Consider the following 17,862-nt stretch of genomic DNA (forward strand, 5'->3'; position numbering starts at 1 on the left):
GGCACGTGGGGGCACTTGGTGCTGCTGAGAGCTCCTCTTGGGCCAGCTGAGAATGGGGTCACCTTCAGAATGTTGGCATGAAACTAACCAGGTATCTGTAGCCCAGAACTAGAAATGTTGCTGGGAGCTGGAAGTAAACCCTGGCTCTCAAATTAAAACCACTTTCCCCCCACCAGCTAATTGCTTGGTTTTCTTCCTTGCTCATCCTAGACTGGTCTCACCCCGCTAATGGAAGCAGCTTCTGGTGGCTATGCAGAAGTGGGCAGAGTTCTGCTGGACAAAGGTGCTGATGTAAATGCTCCTCCAGTCCCTTCCTCAAGAGATACAGCTTTAACCATTGCAGCAGACAAAGGGCACTACAAATTCTGTGAGCTTCTCATCAGCAGGTACTGTCTGCAAGTGTGCTGCCTGCGAAAAGGCAGCCTGAATATAGCCTTGCTTAGCTTTATCATTCCCAATATACACTGGTGCTCATCAGCCTGACCAGCAGCTGCTTTAGGTGGTAGTCTGAAGTCCTTCAAGGACAGAAGATGCTCACAAACCCCACATCTTGATGGTTTCTTCTTTTTGTGGATGGCTCAGGATGCACATCCAGAGTAATTCTGTTTCCCGAGTAGCTCTGGAGTGTTTTCTGAGCAGCAGCACTGGTTGTTGGCTTGCACTTGAGATGTTGTAGGTTGTTCTGGGTGAGCTAATGAAGAAAAAGTACAGTATACTGATGGTGTTCTGCTGGATGGGAGTTAGTGAAGTCATTGGAGAAGCTTGAGAGACAGCTGACAAACAGCATGATTTAGTGCTAACAACGTTTTTAGGCTGAGTTGAAGCTCTTGACGGCATCAGAAGAAACAAAAATACGGAAGGAACAAACCCACAGTTTTGGAAACTAAAGCACTCTGAAAGCAGATGTTTGATGTAAAAATGTGTTGTATGGAATTTTACCCTCTGGTGCTTCTGCTGTTGTCCTGTTGATTGATGGAGTGAAAACCTGGGCTTGAGCTCTGACTTGAACCTCTTTGTTTCTTGTAGAGGAGCTCACATCGACGTGCGGAACAAGAAGGGGAACACTCCGCTGTGGCTGGCAGCAAACGGGGGGCATCTAGATGTTGTCCAACTGCTGGTGCAAGCTGGAGCTGATGTAGATGCTGCTGATAACAGGAAAATTACTCCTCTTATGGCAGCCTTTCGAAAGGTAAAACATCCAGTTCAGCTTTGCTCTTAGAGTCATAGAATGGGTTGGGTTGGAAGGGACCTTTGAGGATCAGTTAGTTCCAAGCTTCTGCCATGGGCAGAGACACCTCCTGCTCAAGGCAGTTAAAACTAAGTATTTTGCTAGAATTGCTTGGATTAAAGTGGGGTTTTAGCAAGCCAGAAGCAGCTGGCCTGATAAAAGATGCTTCCTGGGATGTCTTTGCCAGGGTCATGTCAAGGTGGTGCGTTACCTGGTGAAGGAAGTGAACCAGTTCCCATCAGACTCGGAGTGCATGAGGTACATCGCCACCATCACTGACAAGGTAAGGCTGTGAGAAAGGAGAGGGCTTGGAGGAGCAGCAGTGCTGTGACTCAGCTTTGGAGTCCCTCTTGTGAATGCTCTTCAGCTTCCTGCTGCACCAGATTGCAGCCCAAGGGTGGCTCCCACTGGAATCGTTCAGGAAGAGCGCTGCAAAAAATGGGAGCCTGTGGCCGCAACAGCTTTGTGCACCTCAGTGCTGTGAGAAGGGTAGTGAAGGTTATCCATGGGACTGGTGATCTATGGTGGTTTTCAGCTCTTTTCCCAGGTGCTCTGCTCTGTATTCCTCCCTGTTGAGCAAACTTGTACTGAATTGGACAGCTTTGGCAGTGAGGTGGAGGTAACAGTGAACCTCTGTTTAAGAGTGTGTGAGCTGAAGTGTGAGCAGTCACCATCCTGTAAAAATGGCTCTGTCAGAAGACAGAAAATAGAATTGCCAGCAAAGTGGTTTCTTGTAATGTATTAAGTGAGCTGCTGCTCTTCCCTGTGGAGCTTCGGTTTTGATTTGTTCATTTGGGCATGAAGAAGACCACCTAGATTCATAGAGTGGTTTGGATTGGAAGGGACCTTCAAGATCATCCAGTTCCACCCCCCTGCCATGGGCAGGGACACCTCCCACCAGCCCAGCTTGCTCAAGGCCTCATCCAAGCTGGCCTTGAACACATCCAGGGAGGGGGCATCCACAACTCCTGGGCAACCTGTTCCAGCGTCTTCCCACCCTCACTGTCAAAAATGTCGTCTTCATCTCCAGTCTAAATCTGCCCTCCTCAAGAGGGAGGGCATTTGAAGTTCTTTCTTAAATTCCTGTGCAAATAATGCAGCAGTTGCTAATTTACAAGTGTGAGCTTGAGATCCTACCCTCAGAACCCTGTAGGGCTACTCTTCTCACACAGATTTGGTGTGTTTTCTCATTTCAGGAGATGCTGAAGAAGTGCCACCTGTGTATGGAATCAATTGTTCAAGCCAAAGATAGGCAGGCTGCTGAAGCCAACAAAAATGCAAGCATTCTTCTGGAGGAACTGGACTTGGAGAAGGCAAGTTGGAAGGGGTTGGAGCTGGGAATGTTTTCTTTGATCAGAAAATCCCAATTTCACATGCTTTCAAGATGCTAAGATTGGTGAAAGTAGGTATTAAAGTATAGGAGTATGTGGATTTACCATGACTGGAGTGTCCAGAGGTAGGCACTTTTGTTGTTCAGGCCATCTTTGAATTTTTTGGACTTACTGTTCAGAGAAATTGGCTCAAGAATCTCTCCTAACTATTTCCTCTGGAATTAAACTGTATAAAAAGAAGGTTTTCTGAGAATGATTTTGACAGGTGCCTGACAAATGGGCATTTTCCAGTCATAGGGGTATGGATTTTGGGTCTAAACCCTGGTTTATGTATGAAATCTTTTCATAATGTTACTAGAAATCACAGTGCTGTAATAGGAGTCTGTTGGAAAAACCAAAGTGCAAGTCAGATGAGCAGAGGCTTTATCTTCAAGCCAGCTGAAACCCTTTCATCTTCTTATCTCTGGAAGGGAGGTGGGTGTTGTTTGGACTGCACTGAGACACACAAGGTTGCACCAGGAATCCTGAAAATGCTCCTTGGAAGCCTCTGACTTAAGTTTCTGTGGTGCCTGTCCTCTGTTCCTACACTAACCTGTTACCATGAGCGAGCAATCTGCTTGGAGTAAGAGAATCCATCCAAAACAGAGCTGGGAGAGAACTGAGCTGGTTTGTAAATGTCTTAATCCACAGTGCAGATTGTAGGCAACAGAAAACATCAGCAGTGCTTGAGGTGCTTGGGGAACCTTGTCAGAACTGTTCTGTGTTTGATTTGCAGCTAAGGGAAGAAAGCAGGAGACTGGCTTTGGCTGCCAAGAGAGAGAAAAGGAAGGAGAAGAGGAGGAAGAAAAAGGAAGAACAGAGACGAAAACTAGAAGAAATAGAGGCAAAAAATAAAGAGAATTTTGAACTGCAGGCTGCTCAGGAGAAAGAGAAGCTGAAAGCTGAAGGTCATTTAAAATATTTGCCTTCTGTTCAGACCATGGCCTTGATTTTGTTCCCAAACAGTGATGATAATGAATAGCTGAAAAACTGGAAATTCCAAGCATGCACCGTCCCCTTCTTAGCCAGCAAAACCTGGTGGGGCTGTGGCTTAGGGCAGTGACTCTGGAGCGCTGTACTGAGAAATGGTTCACTGCTGGGACAATCAGTGACAGACAGCAAAGGAGGACATGTCACCATGTTTTTTGACTCTTCTTTCATGTACTTGTGTGTGTCCCCTGATGGCTTGCAAAAGTCTTTCCCTGTCCAAATTCTACTGCATGTTTGGTTCAGTTGCTACTGCCCTCATTCTAAGAAGAGACAGGAATTCTCTGAGTTAGCATGAGCAGGGGGAGAGGCTCCATAGTGTGACATGTAGAATGGCTTTGCAGATGTCTGCACAGCTTGGATTTGCACATTTCTTGGAGTCCTGTAAAGCTGCTCATGAGTCATTTGGTAAGACAGATGTGATTTGGAAGACACAGCCACACAAGCTTCTTCAAGCCTTAATGGTTGGACTCACAGAATCCTATAATGGGTTGGGTTGGAAGGGACCTTAAAGATCAGCCAGTTCCATGGGCAAGGACACCTCCCACCAGCCCAGGTTGCTCAAGGCTTCATCCAACCTGGCCTTGAACACCTCCAGGGAGGAGGCATCCACAGCTTCCCTGGGCAACCTGTGCCAGTGTCTCTCTACCCACACTGTCAAGAATTTCTTCCTCATCTCCAGTCTCAATCTCCCCTCTCCCAGCTCAATGCCATTGTCCCTCATCCTGTCACTGCCAGCCCTTGGCAAAAGCCCCTCCCCAGCTTTGTTGTAGGCCCCTTCCTAAAGGTCTTGCCTAACCAAAACGATTCCTTGGGTCTAAGCCAGCCAAACTGACTTGTTTTTCTCCCTCTTCCATCAGATGATCCAGAGGTCCCCATGGAGCCTCCCAGTGCTACCACTACAACCACCATAGGAATATCAGCAACTTGGACAACGTTAGCAGGCTCCCATGGGAAGAGGAATAACACCATCACCACAGCCAGCTCCAAAAGGAAAAACAGGAAAAACAAAGTCACCCCTGACAACGTTCAGATCATATTTGATGATCAGCTCCCAATCTCCTACAGCCAGCCAGAGAAGGTGAATGGGGAGTCGAAGAGCAGCAGCACGAGCGAGAGTGGGGACAGTGACAACATGAGGATTTCCAGCTGCAGTGACGAGAGCAGCAACAGCAACAGCAGCCACAAAAGTGACAATCATTCCTCCACGGCCAGTACCAACACACAGAGCAACAAAAAGCAGCCTTCAGTTCTTGTCACTTGTCCCAAGGACGAGAGGAAGGCAGTCACTGGCAAGTCGGCCATCAAGTAAGTTGTCCCGGCCACTTGAAATTGGCTGTTGCCCAGTGTTTGAGTGTTGTGTCCTTGTCTTTGTGGACTTGCATTCTTACATCAGTTGGTAGGAAGGGGATGAGGCAGTGTCTTTGCTCTAGTGTGTACAGACACTGTGCAGTGTGGACCTTAACTCAGCAGGAGGTTCTGAAGCCAGGACCATTGTGCCAGGGGAGGGTTAGGCTGGAGATCAGGAAACATTTCTTTGCTGCAAGAGTGGTCAGGGATTGGAAGAGGCTGCCCATGGAGGTGGTAGAGTCCCCATCCCTGGAGGTGTTCAAGAAAGCTGTGGCCATGGCACTAGGGGGCATAGTTTAATGGCGATGGTGGTGTTAGGTTGCTGGTTGGACTGGGTGATCTTAGAGGGCTTTTCCAACCCAAACCATTCCATGATTCTCTTCAGAGATGTAAGCCTCTCAATTGAAGCAGCTTCTTAAATAACATGGTGCTTGCCTGCTAGAAGAGGAGAAATGGCCTTGGGGGGGCTGGCACATTGGGGGGGGGCAACATTCAAGCAATCTTCCATACCTTTTTTTTTTCTTCTGGCTTCATGATGACAACATTCCATTTCTTTTCAAGGCTGGCTGAAGTTATGAACGAGGTGACAAGTAACTCCTTGTCTACATGCACAAAATCTGGGCCTTCTCCCCTTTCTTCTCCAAATGGAAAACTAACCATTGCTAGTCCCAAACGTGGTCAGAAAAGGGAAGAAGGATGGAAGGAAGTTGTGAGAAGGTAAGCAAAACATTCCCCTAACTCCCCCTTGTTGATGTCCTTCTGCAGTGTCTTATCTTGCTCCAAGCTGCCAAGAGATCCAGCAAGCACCTGCTGTGTGCTGGCCTCTGTAGAAAGCCTCCAAGGAAGCTGTGAGGTGTTCCTCATGGAGCACCTGAGCATCCCTGCAGGAAGTTCCTTCCTGTGGCACGATGCTGTTGGGAAGCTGGGGTCCTGAGTCAATAATGAAGCAGCTTCCCCCAGTTCCCACCCATCCTTTCCCTGCTGTCAGCTGGAGCCAGCCTGGCCTCACAGCCAGACCCCCAAATAGAGTGGGGAGCAGTTCAGGTCCCACATCAGAACAATCTGCTCAGCTTGGATCAGACAACTGGAACATGTGGACATGGCACTTTGGGACACGGCTTAATAGCCATGGTGGGTTTGGGTCAACAGTTGGACTCAATGATCTTGGAGGTCTTCCCCAGCTGCAGTGGTTCCATGATTCTGTGACCTGGTGCAGCCCTCTCTGGGGTTACTGAATGACCTTCTTTGAGCAGACGTGATAAGGTGTCACAAAACTTCTGCTCCCTAGGTGGAATCATGACTGTTAACAGCACAGTTCTGCCCTGCCTGCCCACTGCTCCATGCTGTGGAACCCTTTCCCAGTTAAAACTGTTTCTTTTTTACACAGATCCAAGAAGGTTTCCGTGCCATCAACTGTGATTTCCAGAGTCATTGGCAGGGGAGGCTGCAACATCAATGCCATCCGTGAGTGCACAGGAGCCCACATAGACATTGACAAGCAGAAGGACAAAACTGGGGACAGGATCATCACCATAAGGTAGGCAGGCTGCTGCCCTTGCTTCTTCCTGTTCATCCTAGAACACTTTGCTCTATAGCAAAAAGGAAAAGGCTTGACCTTGTTGTTCCTGGAAAGAGCACTTGGAGGCAGGGGAGACTGATGGGGTGAGGAAACTTGAGGACAACTGCCAGGGGCTTGTTGCCTTGACCCTCAATATTGCGAGAGCAGGATGGATGAGGCCTTGAGCAACCTGCTCTACTGGAAGGTGCCCCTGCCCTTGGCAGGGAGTTGGAGCTGGATGATCTTTAAGGTCCCTTCCAACGCAACCCCTTCTGTGATTCTAAGACTTGTGAGGTGAGGTGGAATGTAAACATGAGGATTTTTAACTGTTTGGGGCTTCATAGTTACTTTTACGTCTGCTAGCATGGCTACGAGGATATTTGATATTAGGAGCAATTTCTTCCCAGCAAGGGCTCTCAGGCTCTGGAAGAGGCTTTCCAGAGAGGTGGTGGAGTCCCCATCCCTGAAGGAATTTCAGAGGTGTGGATGTGGTGCTGAGGGCCGCGGTTCAGTGGCAGTGGGTTGTAAGCCCTGGGTGAGAGGTTGGACTTGATGATCTCAAAGGTCTCTTCCAGCCTCCACAATTCTGTGGTTCTCTGGCAGAAGCCAGGCTGGGTGAGGTGCTGGAAGTACTTCCCTGTGTTTGTAAATGCTTTAGATGCACTTTGCTTTTTCAGTGGATTCACAGAATGGTTTGGGTTGGAAGGCACCTTAAAGATTTTTTTTTTTTTTCTCCCTTCTTGCCTGTCCAAAGGGGTGGCACAGAGTCAACCAGACAGGCCACGCAGCTGATCAACGCTCTGATCAAGGACCCCGACAAGGAAATCGACGAGCTCATCCCAAAGAACCGTTTGAAAAGCTCGGCTGCCAACTCCAAAATAGGCTCAGCCACGCCTGCTGCCTCCACAGCTGCTAACAGCTCCCTGGTGGGCATCAAAGTGACCACCGTAGCCGCTTCCTCCGCCTCCCAGACGGGCTCGGCGCTGGCCGTGCCTGCCATCTCCTCAGCATCCAGCCACAAAAGCATCAAGAACCCAGTGAGCAACGTGAGGCCTGGCTTCCAGGTGTCCCTGCCACTGGCCTACCCTCCCCCCCAGTTCGCACACGCCTTACTGGCTGCTCAGACCTTCCAGCAGATCCGTCCGCCCCGCCTGCCCATGACGCACTTCGGAGGTACTTTCCCACCGGCTCAGTCCACCTGGGGCCCGTTTCCCGTCCGGCCCCTGAGCCCCGCCAGGGCAACCAACTCGCCGAAACCTCACATGGTGCCTCGCCACAGCAGCCAGAACAGCAGCGGTTCTCAGGTGAACTCAGCGACTTCTTTGACGACCAGCCCCACGGCTACGACAAGTTCAGTGGCTTCTACCGTGCCTGGTTCTTCTGCCAACGGCAGTCCGAGCTCCCCCTCAGTCAGGAGACAGCTTTTCGTCACGGTCGTGAAGACCTCCAACGCCACCACCACCACGGTGACCACCACGGCCAGCAACACGAGCACGGCGCCCACCGCCGCCACCTACCCAACTCCTACTGCCAAAGAACACTACCCTGCCTCCTCCCCCTCCTCTCCCTCTCCTCCTGCCCAGCCAGCAGGTGCTTCCAGGAGCAGTCCCTCCGACTGCGCCGCCGCCACCACCACCTCTCCCAACAAAGGTGCAGCTTCGTCTGAGCCCGAGGTGGGCAGCGCCCCCACGGCAGAGGCGAGCGGCGTGGCAGGCAGCAGGCAGCCCAGCTCCGGCAGCGGCGGTGGCTCAGCCGTGCACCCTGCTCATCAGCAGCCCCCAGGAGCTCCCCTGCCAGAGGCCAGGCCCCCTCTCCAGCAACCTCAGGTTCCTGCGCCAGATCCTCGAATGGTTGTGCCTCCCAACCTGGCAGCCACGAGCTCCTCTGCTCCGGCGGCAGGCCCGACGCCCGCCCCCATGACCTACCCCCTGGCTCAGACGGCCATGGCGGCTTCTCAGCCCCCGGCCAAGATGGAGGCGCCGGCCATCAGGCCTCCTGTCCACGCCTCAGGGGGGGTCCATAAGAGCGGGGCCGCCGCGCAGAGCTCCTCGGTCGCAGTGCTCAACGCCAACCACATCAAAAGGCCCCACAGCGTCCCTTCCTCGGTGCAGCTTCCTTCTACCTTAAGTACACAAAGTGCTTCTCAGAACTCAGCCCACCCAGCAAGCAAGGCCGTGGGGAACAACTTCAGCGCGACTCTGCCCTTCGGGCCCTTTAGTACCTTGTTTGAGAACAGCCCAAGCTCTGCTCATGCCTTCTGGGGTGGGTCCGTCGTGTCATCCCAGACACCCCCCGAGTCCATGCTAGCAGGGAAGTCCTCCTTCTTGCCAAACTCAGACCCTTTACACCAGTCTGATACTTCCAAAGCCCCAGGCTTTAGGCCACCGTTACAGAGGCCAGCTCCGAGTCCCTCAGGTAAGGCTGTGGTTTGTTCACCTTCGTACCTCCGTATGCTTCACTCACAGCTGCTGGGGGGGTCATTGGGAACGCTTCATGCCTTCTGCCTCGGCTTCTGTGGTCATTGATAGGCAATCACTGCCTGTCCTGCTGTCAAAGGGGGCTGTGGTAGAGATTATTGTTGCTTCTGTGGGCAAAGTTGAGGTCATTTTCCTTCTAAGTGTCCCTGGAGGTGTTCTCAAGGCCAGGTTGGATGAGGCCTTGAGCAGCCTGGGCTGGTGGGAGGTATCCCTGCCCATGGCAGGGGGGTTGGAACTGGCTGATCTTTAAGGTCCCTTCCAAACCAACCCATTCTGTGCTAGAAGCCCATTTTGCCATTCTAGTCCACTCTTTGGAGTCAGCTTGAGATGGTTGGACTCAGAGATCCTAGAGCTCTTTTCCAACCAAAGCAATTCCCTGATTCTGTGAACTCCCCACTGTTGTTTCCACCTCCCTTCACCTAGTTTGTGATAACTTGCTTCGTGCCCTTGAGGCTGCTGGAAAATAGGCAGCACCTTCAAAGAGTTAGGATGATAAAAGCAGTCGTACTTTGATGGGAACCTGCCATGAGAGGTGTTTTCTTCATTACTACATTGAAACAAAGCCCTTGGTTTCACTGATTGCCTGAGTTTTGCAGCAAGATGTTTGACCTTCTGCACAGAGAAGGCAAAGGGCTGTCCCAGAACTACTTCTGTGGCTTCCAGAAAGTACAGGCACAGCTAAGGAGGAGCTGTGAGTTGTTCCTGGGGCTGTGATTAGGAACTGATAGCTCTAACAGCTCCTTTTTCCATCCCTTATGAACATCACTGTGGTGAGTAGTTTTTGAGGTGCTCCTCAGGAATTCTGTCAACTTGCTATGCTTCTCACTCGGAGCATTTTGACTGTGGCAGGCTCTGCCCTGCCTGCCACTTGAGTGTGCCCATCAGTTCCTGAGCAGGAGCAGTGTCCTCACCATTGTCCTACTGCTCACTATACTCACCACCAGCCTACTGCTACCTCAGCAGTTTCTCTCCTGGGAGGAGGCTACAGGCACAGGAGATGAACTTGGAGGTGTCTGTAGAGTCAGGAATTGTTCTGGTTAGCTCGTGGTGAAGTAGCCCTGAGAGCCTGAAGAGTGGCAAAAGCTGGTGATGGGTGATGCCTGCACCAGGCAGCTGCTGTGCTGCTTCAGTCTCCTCCCTGGCACTGCTGAAGGGAGGTTTGTTTTTGTTTTTTTTTATCTAACTAAATCTGCAAATTTTAATCTTTTGTCCTTATGACCATGAGGATGCAGGAGCCTCAGCAGCTAAGGGGTAACCAGCTTCCTTAATAGTGGAGGTTTGGTGGCTGTTGGCTTTTTCCCCTTTCTTTATTGAGGAGAGGATTCAAGGAGTAGCAGTTGTTGCTGTTGGGATCTCTTATCTCCTTGGTGCCATGTGGTCACACTACATTAAACTACCATTTTCCTAAGCAAGGGAAAAGGTATCCTTGGCTTGGAAAAAAAGTGTTTCAGTGCTGATGATGGTGTACAGAGATAGCATTCTGGAAGGGAAAGGTGGATGGAGAGAGTCTTCAAAGCTTTAGCATTATTGTCACCATTTTTGGTACAAAAGTACAGAAACCTAAATCTCTAAAGTCTCTAATCTTCAGCATTATTTTCACCATTCTCAGTACAAAATGGGGCTTGAGAAAGTCCAGACCCCTAGAAAATGTAAATTACAGGTTACTGAAATGCTCAGTTGCCTTTCCAGTACCCAGTGATACCCAAATGTATTTCATTTCCTTAGTTTCTTGGTGCTCTGGGTGCCTTCATAAGACAGGAGCTCTTTTTGGCTTACAAAGCAGAGCTGCCACACCACCAGGACTTGCAGAGTGTGAAGCTCAAGACTCCCAGTTCCCTTTGAAGAAGGGTCACCCACCTCCCACACCCCCCTGCAGCTGATCAGCCCAAAGCTTTCCTTCCTTCTTGATTATTTCCATGATGTGGGCAACCCCTTGATGGAACTCCCAGGGTCACCTGTGCCACTTTCTCTCCTAGGTATCGTCAGTATGGATTCACCCTATGCTTCTGTAACACCTTCTTCTACTCACCTGGGTAACTTTGCCTCCAGCCTTTCTGGAGGTCAGATGTATGCACCTGGGACACCCCTTGGAGGAGCACCTGCAGCTGCTAATTTTAACAGACAGCATTTTTCCCCTCTCAGTTTATTGCCTCCATGTTCATCAGCATCAAACGGTGAGTCTGAGGCATTGGGAGGCTGTTGTGGCTTCTGCACAGCCTGCCCTGGTGGGGAGCTTTGCAGCTTCAGGTTTGGAGCTCCTGTTTCAAACCTCTTTGCACTCACTCATTTTGAGATAGAAAATGTTCTTGTGCAAATTCTGATCTCACAGAATGGGAGGGTTGGAAGAGACCTCTGGAGATTCATCCAGTCCAAGCCCTTTGCCAGGGCAGGGTCACCCAAGGCAGGTGTGACACACAGGAACACATCCAGATGGGTCTGGAAAGTATCCAGAAAAGAAGACTCCACAGCCTCTCTGGGCAGCCTGGTTCAGTGCTCTGTCACCCATAAATTGAAGAAGTCCTCCTCATGTTTAGATGAAACTTCTGATGGTCAAGTTTGTGCCTGTGACTCCTTGTCCTGTCACTGGGCACCACTGAACAAAGCCTGGTCCCAGCCTCCTGACAACCACACTGATGAGCTCAGTCTGCTCTTCTCCAGACTGAGGTGATTTAGTATGGAGAAGAGGAGGCTGAGGAGAGACCTCATTGCTCTCTACAAGTCCCTGAAAGGAGGTTGCAGGGAGGTGGGCCCAGGTTGGTCTTTCCTCTCTAGTCTCAGGTGATAGTAAGAGAGGCAATGGCCTGAAATTGTGCCAAGGGAGGATTAGGTTGGAGATGAGGCAAAAATAACTTGGCTGCAAGAGTGGTCAGGGGTTGGAGGAGGCTGCCCAGGGAGGTGGTGGAGTCACCATCCCTTGTTCAAGAACTGTGTGGCCATGGCATTTGGTTGGACTCAATGATCTTGGAGGGCTTTTCCAACCCAAACAATTCTGTGACTCTGAGAGGTGTGTGGTGCCTGGAGAGCGTCTGGCTGCCTTTACTAACCACTCTCCTTGCTCTTCCTGCAGAATCTCCTGCCCAGTCGGTGTCTTCTGGAGTCAGGGCACCATCTCCCACCCCTTCAGCAGTGTCCTTGGGATCAGAGAAGCCCAGCAACGTTTCTCAGGACAGAAAAGTTCCTGTTCCCATCGGGACCGAACGCTCTGCACGCATCCGACAAACTGGAACTTCTGCTCCATCTGTTATTGGGAGCAACCTGGCTGCTCCAGTGGGACACAGTGGGATCTGGTCCTTCGAAGGTATAGGTGGCAATCAAGGTAAGTGGTGGTCTTCCATGTCCCTCTGCTTGCAGCTAACCCCAGGGTTGTTTTCTCCTTTGTAAGGATCATGTGGAAGTGTAGGAGCTTCCAAAGGAATTGGAGCAGGTACCTTTTGGTTGCTCTCCCATCCTCTTAATTGTGTTTTCAGAAGGTCTCAAAGAACTTCAGAGCTTCTGGAAGGCCCTGGCTGCTTGCTCAAAGCAAGAAGTAACAGGGACAAGAAAAGCAGAGGGTTTTCAAGGCTGAGCTGAGTTAGGAAGAGTCCTCAAGAGAGGTCCACCTTTTCTTTCTTTAATGGCCAGGAGTTCAGGTTTAGCTGTAACCCACAGCCAGGAGGGAGCCTTTGCTGCTAGGAGTGGGCAGCTAGTTGGGAACTGGAGTGTCCCACGTGTGAGCTGGCTTTGTGTGCAGCCCTGCTGTTAGCATTTCACTGAGCCAAGCCTCTGGGCTCCAGTGAAGAGCTCAGAGTTCATTCAGAATTTGTTTCTGGCAGGGCAGCTTCTCTCAGCAGACACCTCAGGAGGCTTGCATGCAGTTGAGGAGACTGCTGCAGGGTTTGCAAGTTGATTTTGGGGGGTGTTTTTTGTTTTGTTTGGGGATTTATTTTTTTTTCTTTTGGGATGAGAGGGAGGGAGTTCTGAGACTGTGGTGGGCAGGAGCTCTGGAGGCCATGTCAGCCTCCTGCACAAATTAGGATTTGTATAAGGTTGGTCTGGGTGGCTGAGGGCTTCATCCAATCTGATCCTGAAGACCTCCAAGGCTCAGCTTTTTTGAGCAATTTCTTTCATTGCCTGGCTGAGAAGTCCAAACAGCTTAGGGCTTTGATAGGCTGACTCAGCACATGCTTTGCATGGGAGAAGTTTTCTGCCCTGCTATATTTTTTCCCAAACACAAGAGTGCCAGGATATATCCAGTTTTTAGTTTTTTTGCTTCACTGGTGGTCTCTATTCCAGCTGTGCTATTGATCCTTAAGGCTTTAGAAATGGGATGGCTTTGTTTGCATTGCCCTAGGTGTGCAGGTTGCCCTTCCTGTCTGCTCTGCTGCTTTCTTCACTTCCACTACCTCAAGAGTTTGAGGCTCAGTTATGACTGGGTTTGGCTCTTCTAATGATGAGTCTTAGGATTCATTCAGAAATGTTCCTGTGTTCCTCCTCTGCCCCTCAAAAACAATTTCCTTGGTTTTATCGTGGAAAGGTTGAGGTTTGAGTTGTAGCAGCAGCACCAAGCTGCCTCTAATGCATCCATGCAACCTGAACATGACCATGGCTCCAGCTGACCACTTTCTGGGTTTGCTTCTCCAAAGTGCTCCTCTGTGTCTTGGTTCAGTAAATGATTGATGGAGGAATGGTAGTGTAGTGGAGCACAGAGCCCTCACAGTGTGCATGCTCCTCTCACAGCACCAGCCACACCAGGAGTGCAGCTTTGGGAGGAGGAGGAGGAGTTGGTTCAAACACCATCTGGCCCTTAAAGTGAGGGAAAAGTGCAGAGAACTGGTGAAAGGGCTCAGGGTGCCTGTCGTGGTGTGTGCCAGGTGCCACTTCTGCTGCTCTCCATCCCACCTGCTGCAAGATTTTACTGCAGGTAGATGCCCAGCAGCTGCAAGCAGAGCAAATGACAGAATCACAGCATGTTAAGGGTTGGAAGGGACCTCTGGAGATTGAGCCTAACCCCTGCCAGAGCAGCATCACATAGGGCAGGTCACACAGGAACACATCCGGGTGGGTTTGGAATGTCTCCAGAGATGGAGACTCTACCACCTCTCTGGGCAGCCTGCTCCAGTGCTCCATCAACCTTAAACTAAAGAAGTTCCTCTCCATGTTCAGATGGAACTTCCTATGGTCAAGTTTATGCCCTTTACCCCTTGTCCTGTCACTGAGGACTGTTAACAAGACTCTGGCCCCATCTTGCTGACCCCCAAAGGTGCTTTTAGAGTCACTGGTGTGCAGGGGTTGAGGCTGGCAAGCAGGTGGTGCCCTGTCTGATGGTGTTGTGTGTCTCCTGTGTGGCTAGACAAAGTGGACTGGTGTCACAGCGGGATGGGCAGCCACATGATCCACAGGCCCATGTCTGACCCAGGGGTCTTCTCCCACCAAGCCATGGAGAGGGACAGCACGGGAATCGTGACGCCTTCCGGTACATTCCACCAGCCTGTTCCTGCAGGATACATGGACTTCCCAAAAGTGGGGGTAAGGACCTCCCTGGCCACCCTGCACGTGGGGCTGCTGCGCTGCCCTGTCACTGCCTGGGGCAGATCAGGGAATGCCTTAGGCTGGAAAGGACCCTAGGGATCATCCAGTGCCAACCCCCTGCCGTGGGCAGGGACACCTCCCACTGATACCTCCCACCAGCCCAGGTTGCTCAAGGCCTCATCCACCCTGGCCTTGAACATCTCTAGGGAAGGGGCATCCACAACTTCCCTGAGCAACCTCTGTGGACAGCACCAAGGTGATGTCACTCAGCTGAGCCACACTGCCTGGCCTTCAGAGTGGTGCAGCAACCTTGACCTAGTGACAGATGACTTGCCCATGACCTAAGAAAGACAGGCATGGAAAGGTTTGCCTTCAATTCAGGCATTTCACAGAGTGCCAGGCTGGAGGGGACCTTAAGGATCAATCTGGAAGGGACCCATTGGTCCAACCTTCTTTGGTGAGGGTGTGGTTGAAATGAGCTGGCCCAGCAGCCTCTCAGGCTGAGGCTTCACACTGGCCAATGGTGGGGACTCCACTGCTTCCCCTGGGAGATTTTTCTAATGTCCAACTGTTCTCATGGGGAAACATTTTTTCCTGGTGTCCAACGGGAATCTCCCCATCACTAACTTGTCCTCATCACCCCATGTCTTTTCCATGGGACTCCCTTGAGTAGAAATGGAGTAGTACCTCCTGGTAGCCACTTGGTGACACCTTGAAGCCAGGCCTGAAGCAGAGGCGCTGCTGTGGCTGTGCAGCAGCAGCCTGTGAGCACACACTGACGCTGGTTCTCCTCCCTCAGGGCATGCCCTTCTCTGTGTATGGCAACGCCATGATCCCTCCTGTAGCCCCCATCACAGATGGTACTGGAGGCCCCATCTTCAACGGGCCTCATGCTGCTGACCCATCTTGGAACTCCCTGATAAAGATGGTCTCAAATTCCACGGAGAACAACGGGCCCCAGACGGTAACTCCCAGCTCTGCTGTTCACAGCTCTGCTGTTTACAGCTCTGGGGCAGCTGCAGGGCTGCTGCAGCCTGCTTGTTAGCATGCAATTACAGGAGGGGGGTGGTTCTCCTTGCTCACTGGGCAGCTTCTGGGCAGTAGCCATGTCTTCAGACATCAGTGTTAAGTTGTCCTGAAGACACATCCTCATGCCAAAGTGAATGCAGAGCCAAGGAGCCTGCTGCTCTTGCGTCTGGGAGTGTTTGTGCTTGGGAACTGGGGAGCTTCCCTGCAGCTGAGCTTTAGCTTTCTTTTAAGCTGTGTTGAGCAGCTCCAAAGCATGGTGTCAAGGCTTGCTTTGTGCAGCCCCAAAGCATGGTGTCAAGGCTTGCTTTGAGCACCCCAAAGCATGGTGTTAACCAAAGCTTTCTCTTTCAGGTGTGGACTGGAACTTGGACACCTCACATGAACAGTGTGCATATGAACCAACTGGGCTGAGTGGGATCAACTTGCCTAGCCATGAGATTCCTTTTTTTGCAGAGGAGAACACAAGTGGCAGAAACAGTTTATGTGCTCCCAGATCATTCTACTGATGTGCTTGACTGAAGTGTGTAGGCTTTTTGCAGAAGAACTTAACTAACTGACCTTTTTCTGTGAACATTGTGACCACCCATTCCCCACCATCATATGTTTCAACTTAGTTAGCCTTTACTCTTTCCTTTCCTCTCTCTTTTTTTTTTTTTTTTTTTTTGGATTTTGGTTTTGGGTTTTTTTGTTTGGTTGGTTTTTTTCCTTTCATTTTGTTTTTTTTTTTCCTCTTTTTTTTTTGGACATAACTTTCTGTTGAAGCTGTTCTTTGGCTGGTTGGTTTTAGTACTGTAAACTGCTTCTGAGCAAACACAGAAATTTAGCAAAATTATGTAAACTTGATCCTGAAGTTTTAGAATGGCAAATAAATGTACAATTGTTTACATAACAAAAAATGGCTAAGCAGAAAGTAAATTTCAATATGTCAGTATAGAGGCTCTACTTTATGTAGACTTAAATTAATGTGAGATATGTACCTTCATATTCAGAAATCTGGATGTTTCCTTCATACATTAAACTATTAATAAGCATAACTTTTCTACTTGTATAATTTAAGTTCATTAGGGGAGAGTAAAAAACCACAAGGGAGCATTATCAGAGGGTAATTGGATTATTTTAGTTATTTTTTTTCCTTTTGAGCAGGTGTAGCCAGGTGCTATGAGCTTTCAGTTTTCTTCCCTGAAAGGCTTTTCAGCAAAAAGCAGCTTTTTTGGGACATCCAGAGTCATCTCCACACTGAGCTCCCCCCCACACTACTTGTCCCATGGACAGCCTAAATGTATCACACTGCAGCATCTGTAAAAGTTATTCTTGATGCAGCAGAGGTTTGTTCTGTTCCACTCACAGCTCTCCTCTGGGTCCTCCTTCCTTTGCCTTCCAAAAGTCATTTCAGAACATCTATCCTTGGTGTCTTGTTAGCTCAAGAATGAGATCCAGCTTTAGCAGAGCTTCACTGCTGGAAGCAGGCTCCAGAGGAAGGCTTATTTCAGGGTAAGTGGCTTTGTTCTAACAGACAGTGTCTTGCTCCAAAATGGGTCACTGCCCTGTGAAGGCTTATTTGGAAAATCCAAGTGAGCATTTCCTCAGAGTCATGGTCAGGAGCTGTCACCTTCTTCCCTTGGAGCTGCTTGGAGTGAACAGCGGAACCAGGAGGGGAAGCCCCAGGGGTCCTATGAGGCAGGAATCAGTCAGCAGTGACACACAGCTGCAGTCAGGCTCCGTGTGCAGTCTGTGTACGTGTGGCTTACATTGGATCTACACAGCAAACGTTTCTGTGAAGGGCAAGTGAGAGCCAGGGTGATCTCTCACTGGTGGTTGTGCAGGGAAGACTGCACAGAAAAGCTGAAAGAGCTCATTTTGTCCTTGTGTCACTTGGACCCTTCTGTTCCCAGTTACAGTCTGTTAGAGCACCTCTGCTATGAGGACAGGCTGAGGGAGCTGGAGTTGTTCAGCCTGGAGAAGAGAAGGCTCCAGGGGAGACCTAATAGCAGCCTGCCAGTACCTGAAGGGGGCTACAAGAAGGATGGAGAGAGACTGTTTGCAAAGGTCTGTGGTGCACAGGACAAGGGGCAGTGGCTTCAAACTAGAGAAGAGCAGGTTGAGATTGGATGTGAGGAACAAGCTCTTTACTATGAGAGTGGCGGAACACTGGAACAGGTTGCCCAGGGAAGTAGTTAAGGCCTCATCCCTGGAGATACTCAAGGTGAGGCTCGACAGAGCTCTGAGCAACCTGATCTAGTGGAGGATGTCCCTGCTGACTGCAGAGGGGGTTGGACTGGCTGACCTTGGGAGGTCCCTTCCAACCCAAACCATTCTATGGTTCTATGATAAGAACCATGCCAGTGGAGTTGACCA

General features: G+C 50.3%; 1 protein-coding gene across 1 annotated transcript in view; it reads left to right on the forward strand.

The window, feature by feature from the left end:
- The window catches only part of ANKRD17 (ankyrin repeat domain 17), an 80,683-nt gene extending 64,545 nt beyond the window's left edge, over nt 1-16,138 (forward strand). Inside the window, exons 21-34 of the mRNA XM_054392208.1 lie at nt 211-386; nt 1,027-1,189; nt 1,416-1,511; nt 2,425-2,541; nt 3,335-3,506; nt 4,446-4,893; nt 5,497-5,652; nt 6,323-6,472; nt 7,248-8,908; nt 10,947-11,144; nt 12,038-12,286; nt 14,300-14,475; nt 15,278-15,442; nt 15,859-16,138. Of these exons, the coding sequence (XP_054248183.1) occupies nt 211-386; nt 1,027-1,189; nt 1,416-1,511; nt 2,425-2,541; nt 3,335-3,506; nt 4,446-4,893; nt 5,497-5,652; nt 6,323-6,472; nt 7,248-8,908; nt 10,947-11,144; nt 12,038-12,286; nt 14,300-14,475; nt 15,278-15,442; nt 15,859-15,918 (3,987 nt within the window). The 3' untranslated portion in view covers nt 15,919-16,138. The remainder of the gene's footprint in view (nt 1-210; nt 387-1,026; nt 1,190-1,415; nt 1,512-2,424; nt 2,542-3,334; nt 3,507-4,445; nt 4,894-5,496; nt 5,653-6,322; nt 6,473-7,247; nt 8,909-10,946; nt 11,145-12,037; nt 12,287-14,299; nt 14,476-15,277; nt 15,443-15,858) is intronic.
- The last annotated feature ends 1,724 nt before the right edge of the window (nt 16,139-17,862 follow it).

This window comes from Indicator indicator, chromosome 25 (assembly GCF_027791375.1).
Source record: "Indicator indicator isolate 239-I01 chromosome 25, UM_Iind_1.1, whole genome shotgun sequence".
NCBI classification, from domain to species: domain Eukaryota; kingdom Metazoa; phylum Chordata; class Aves; order Piciformes; family Indicatoridae; genus Indicator; species Indicator indicator.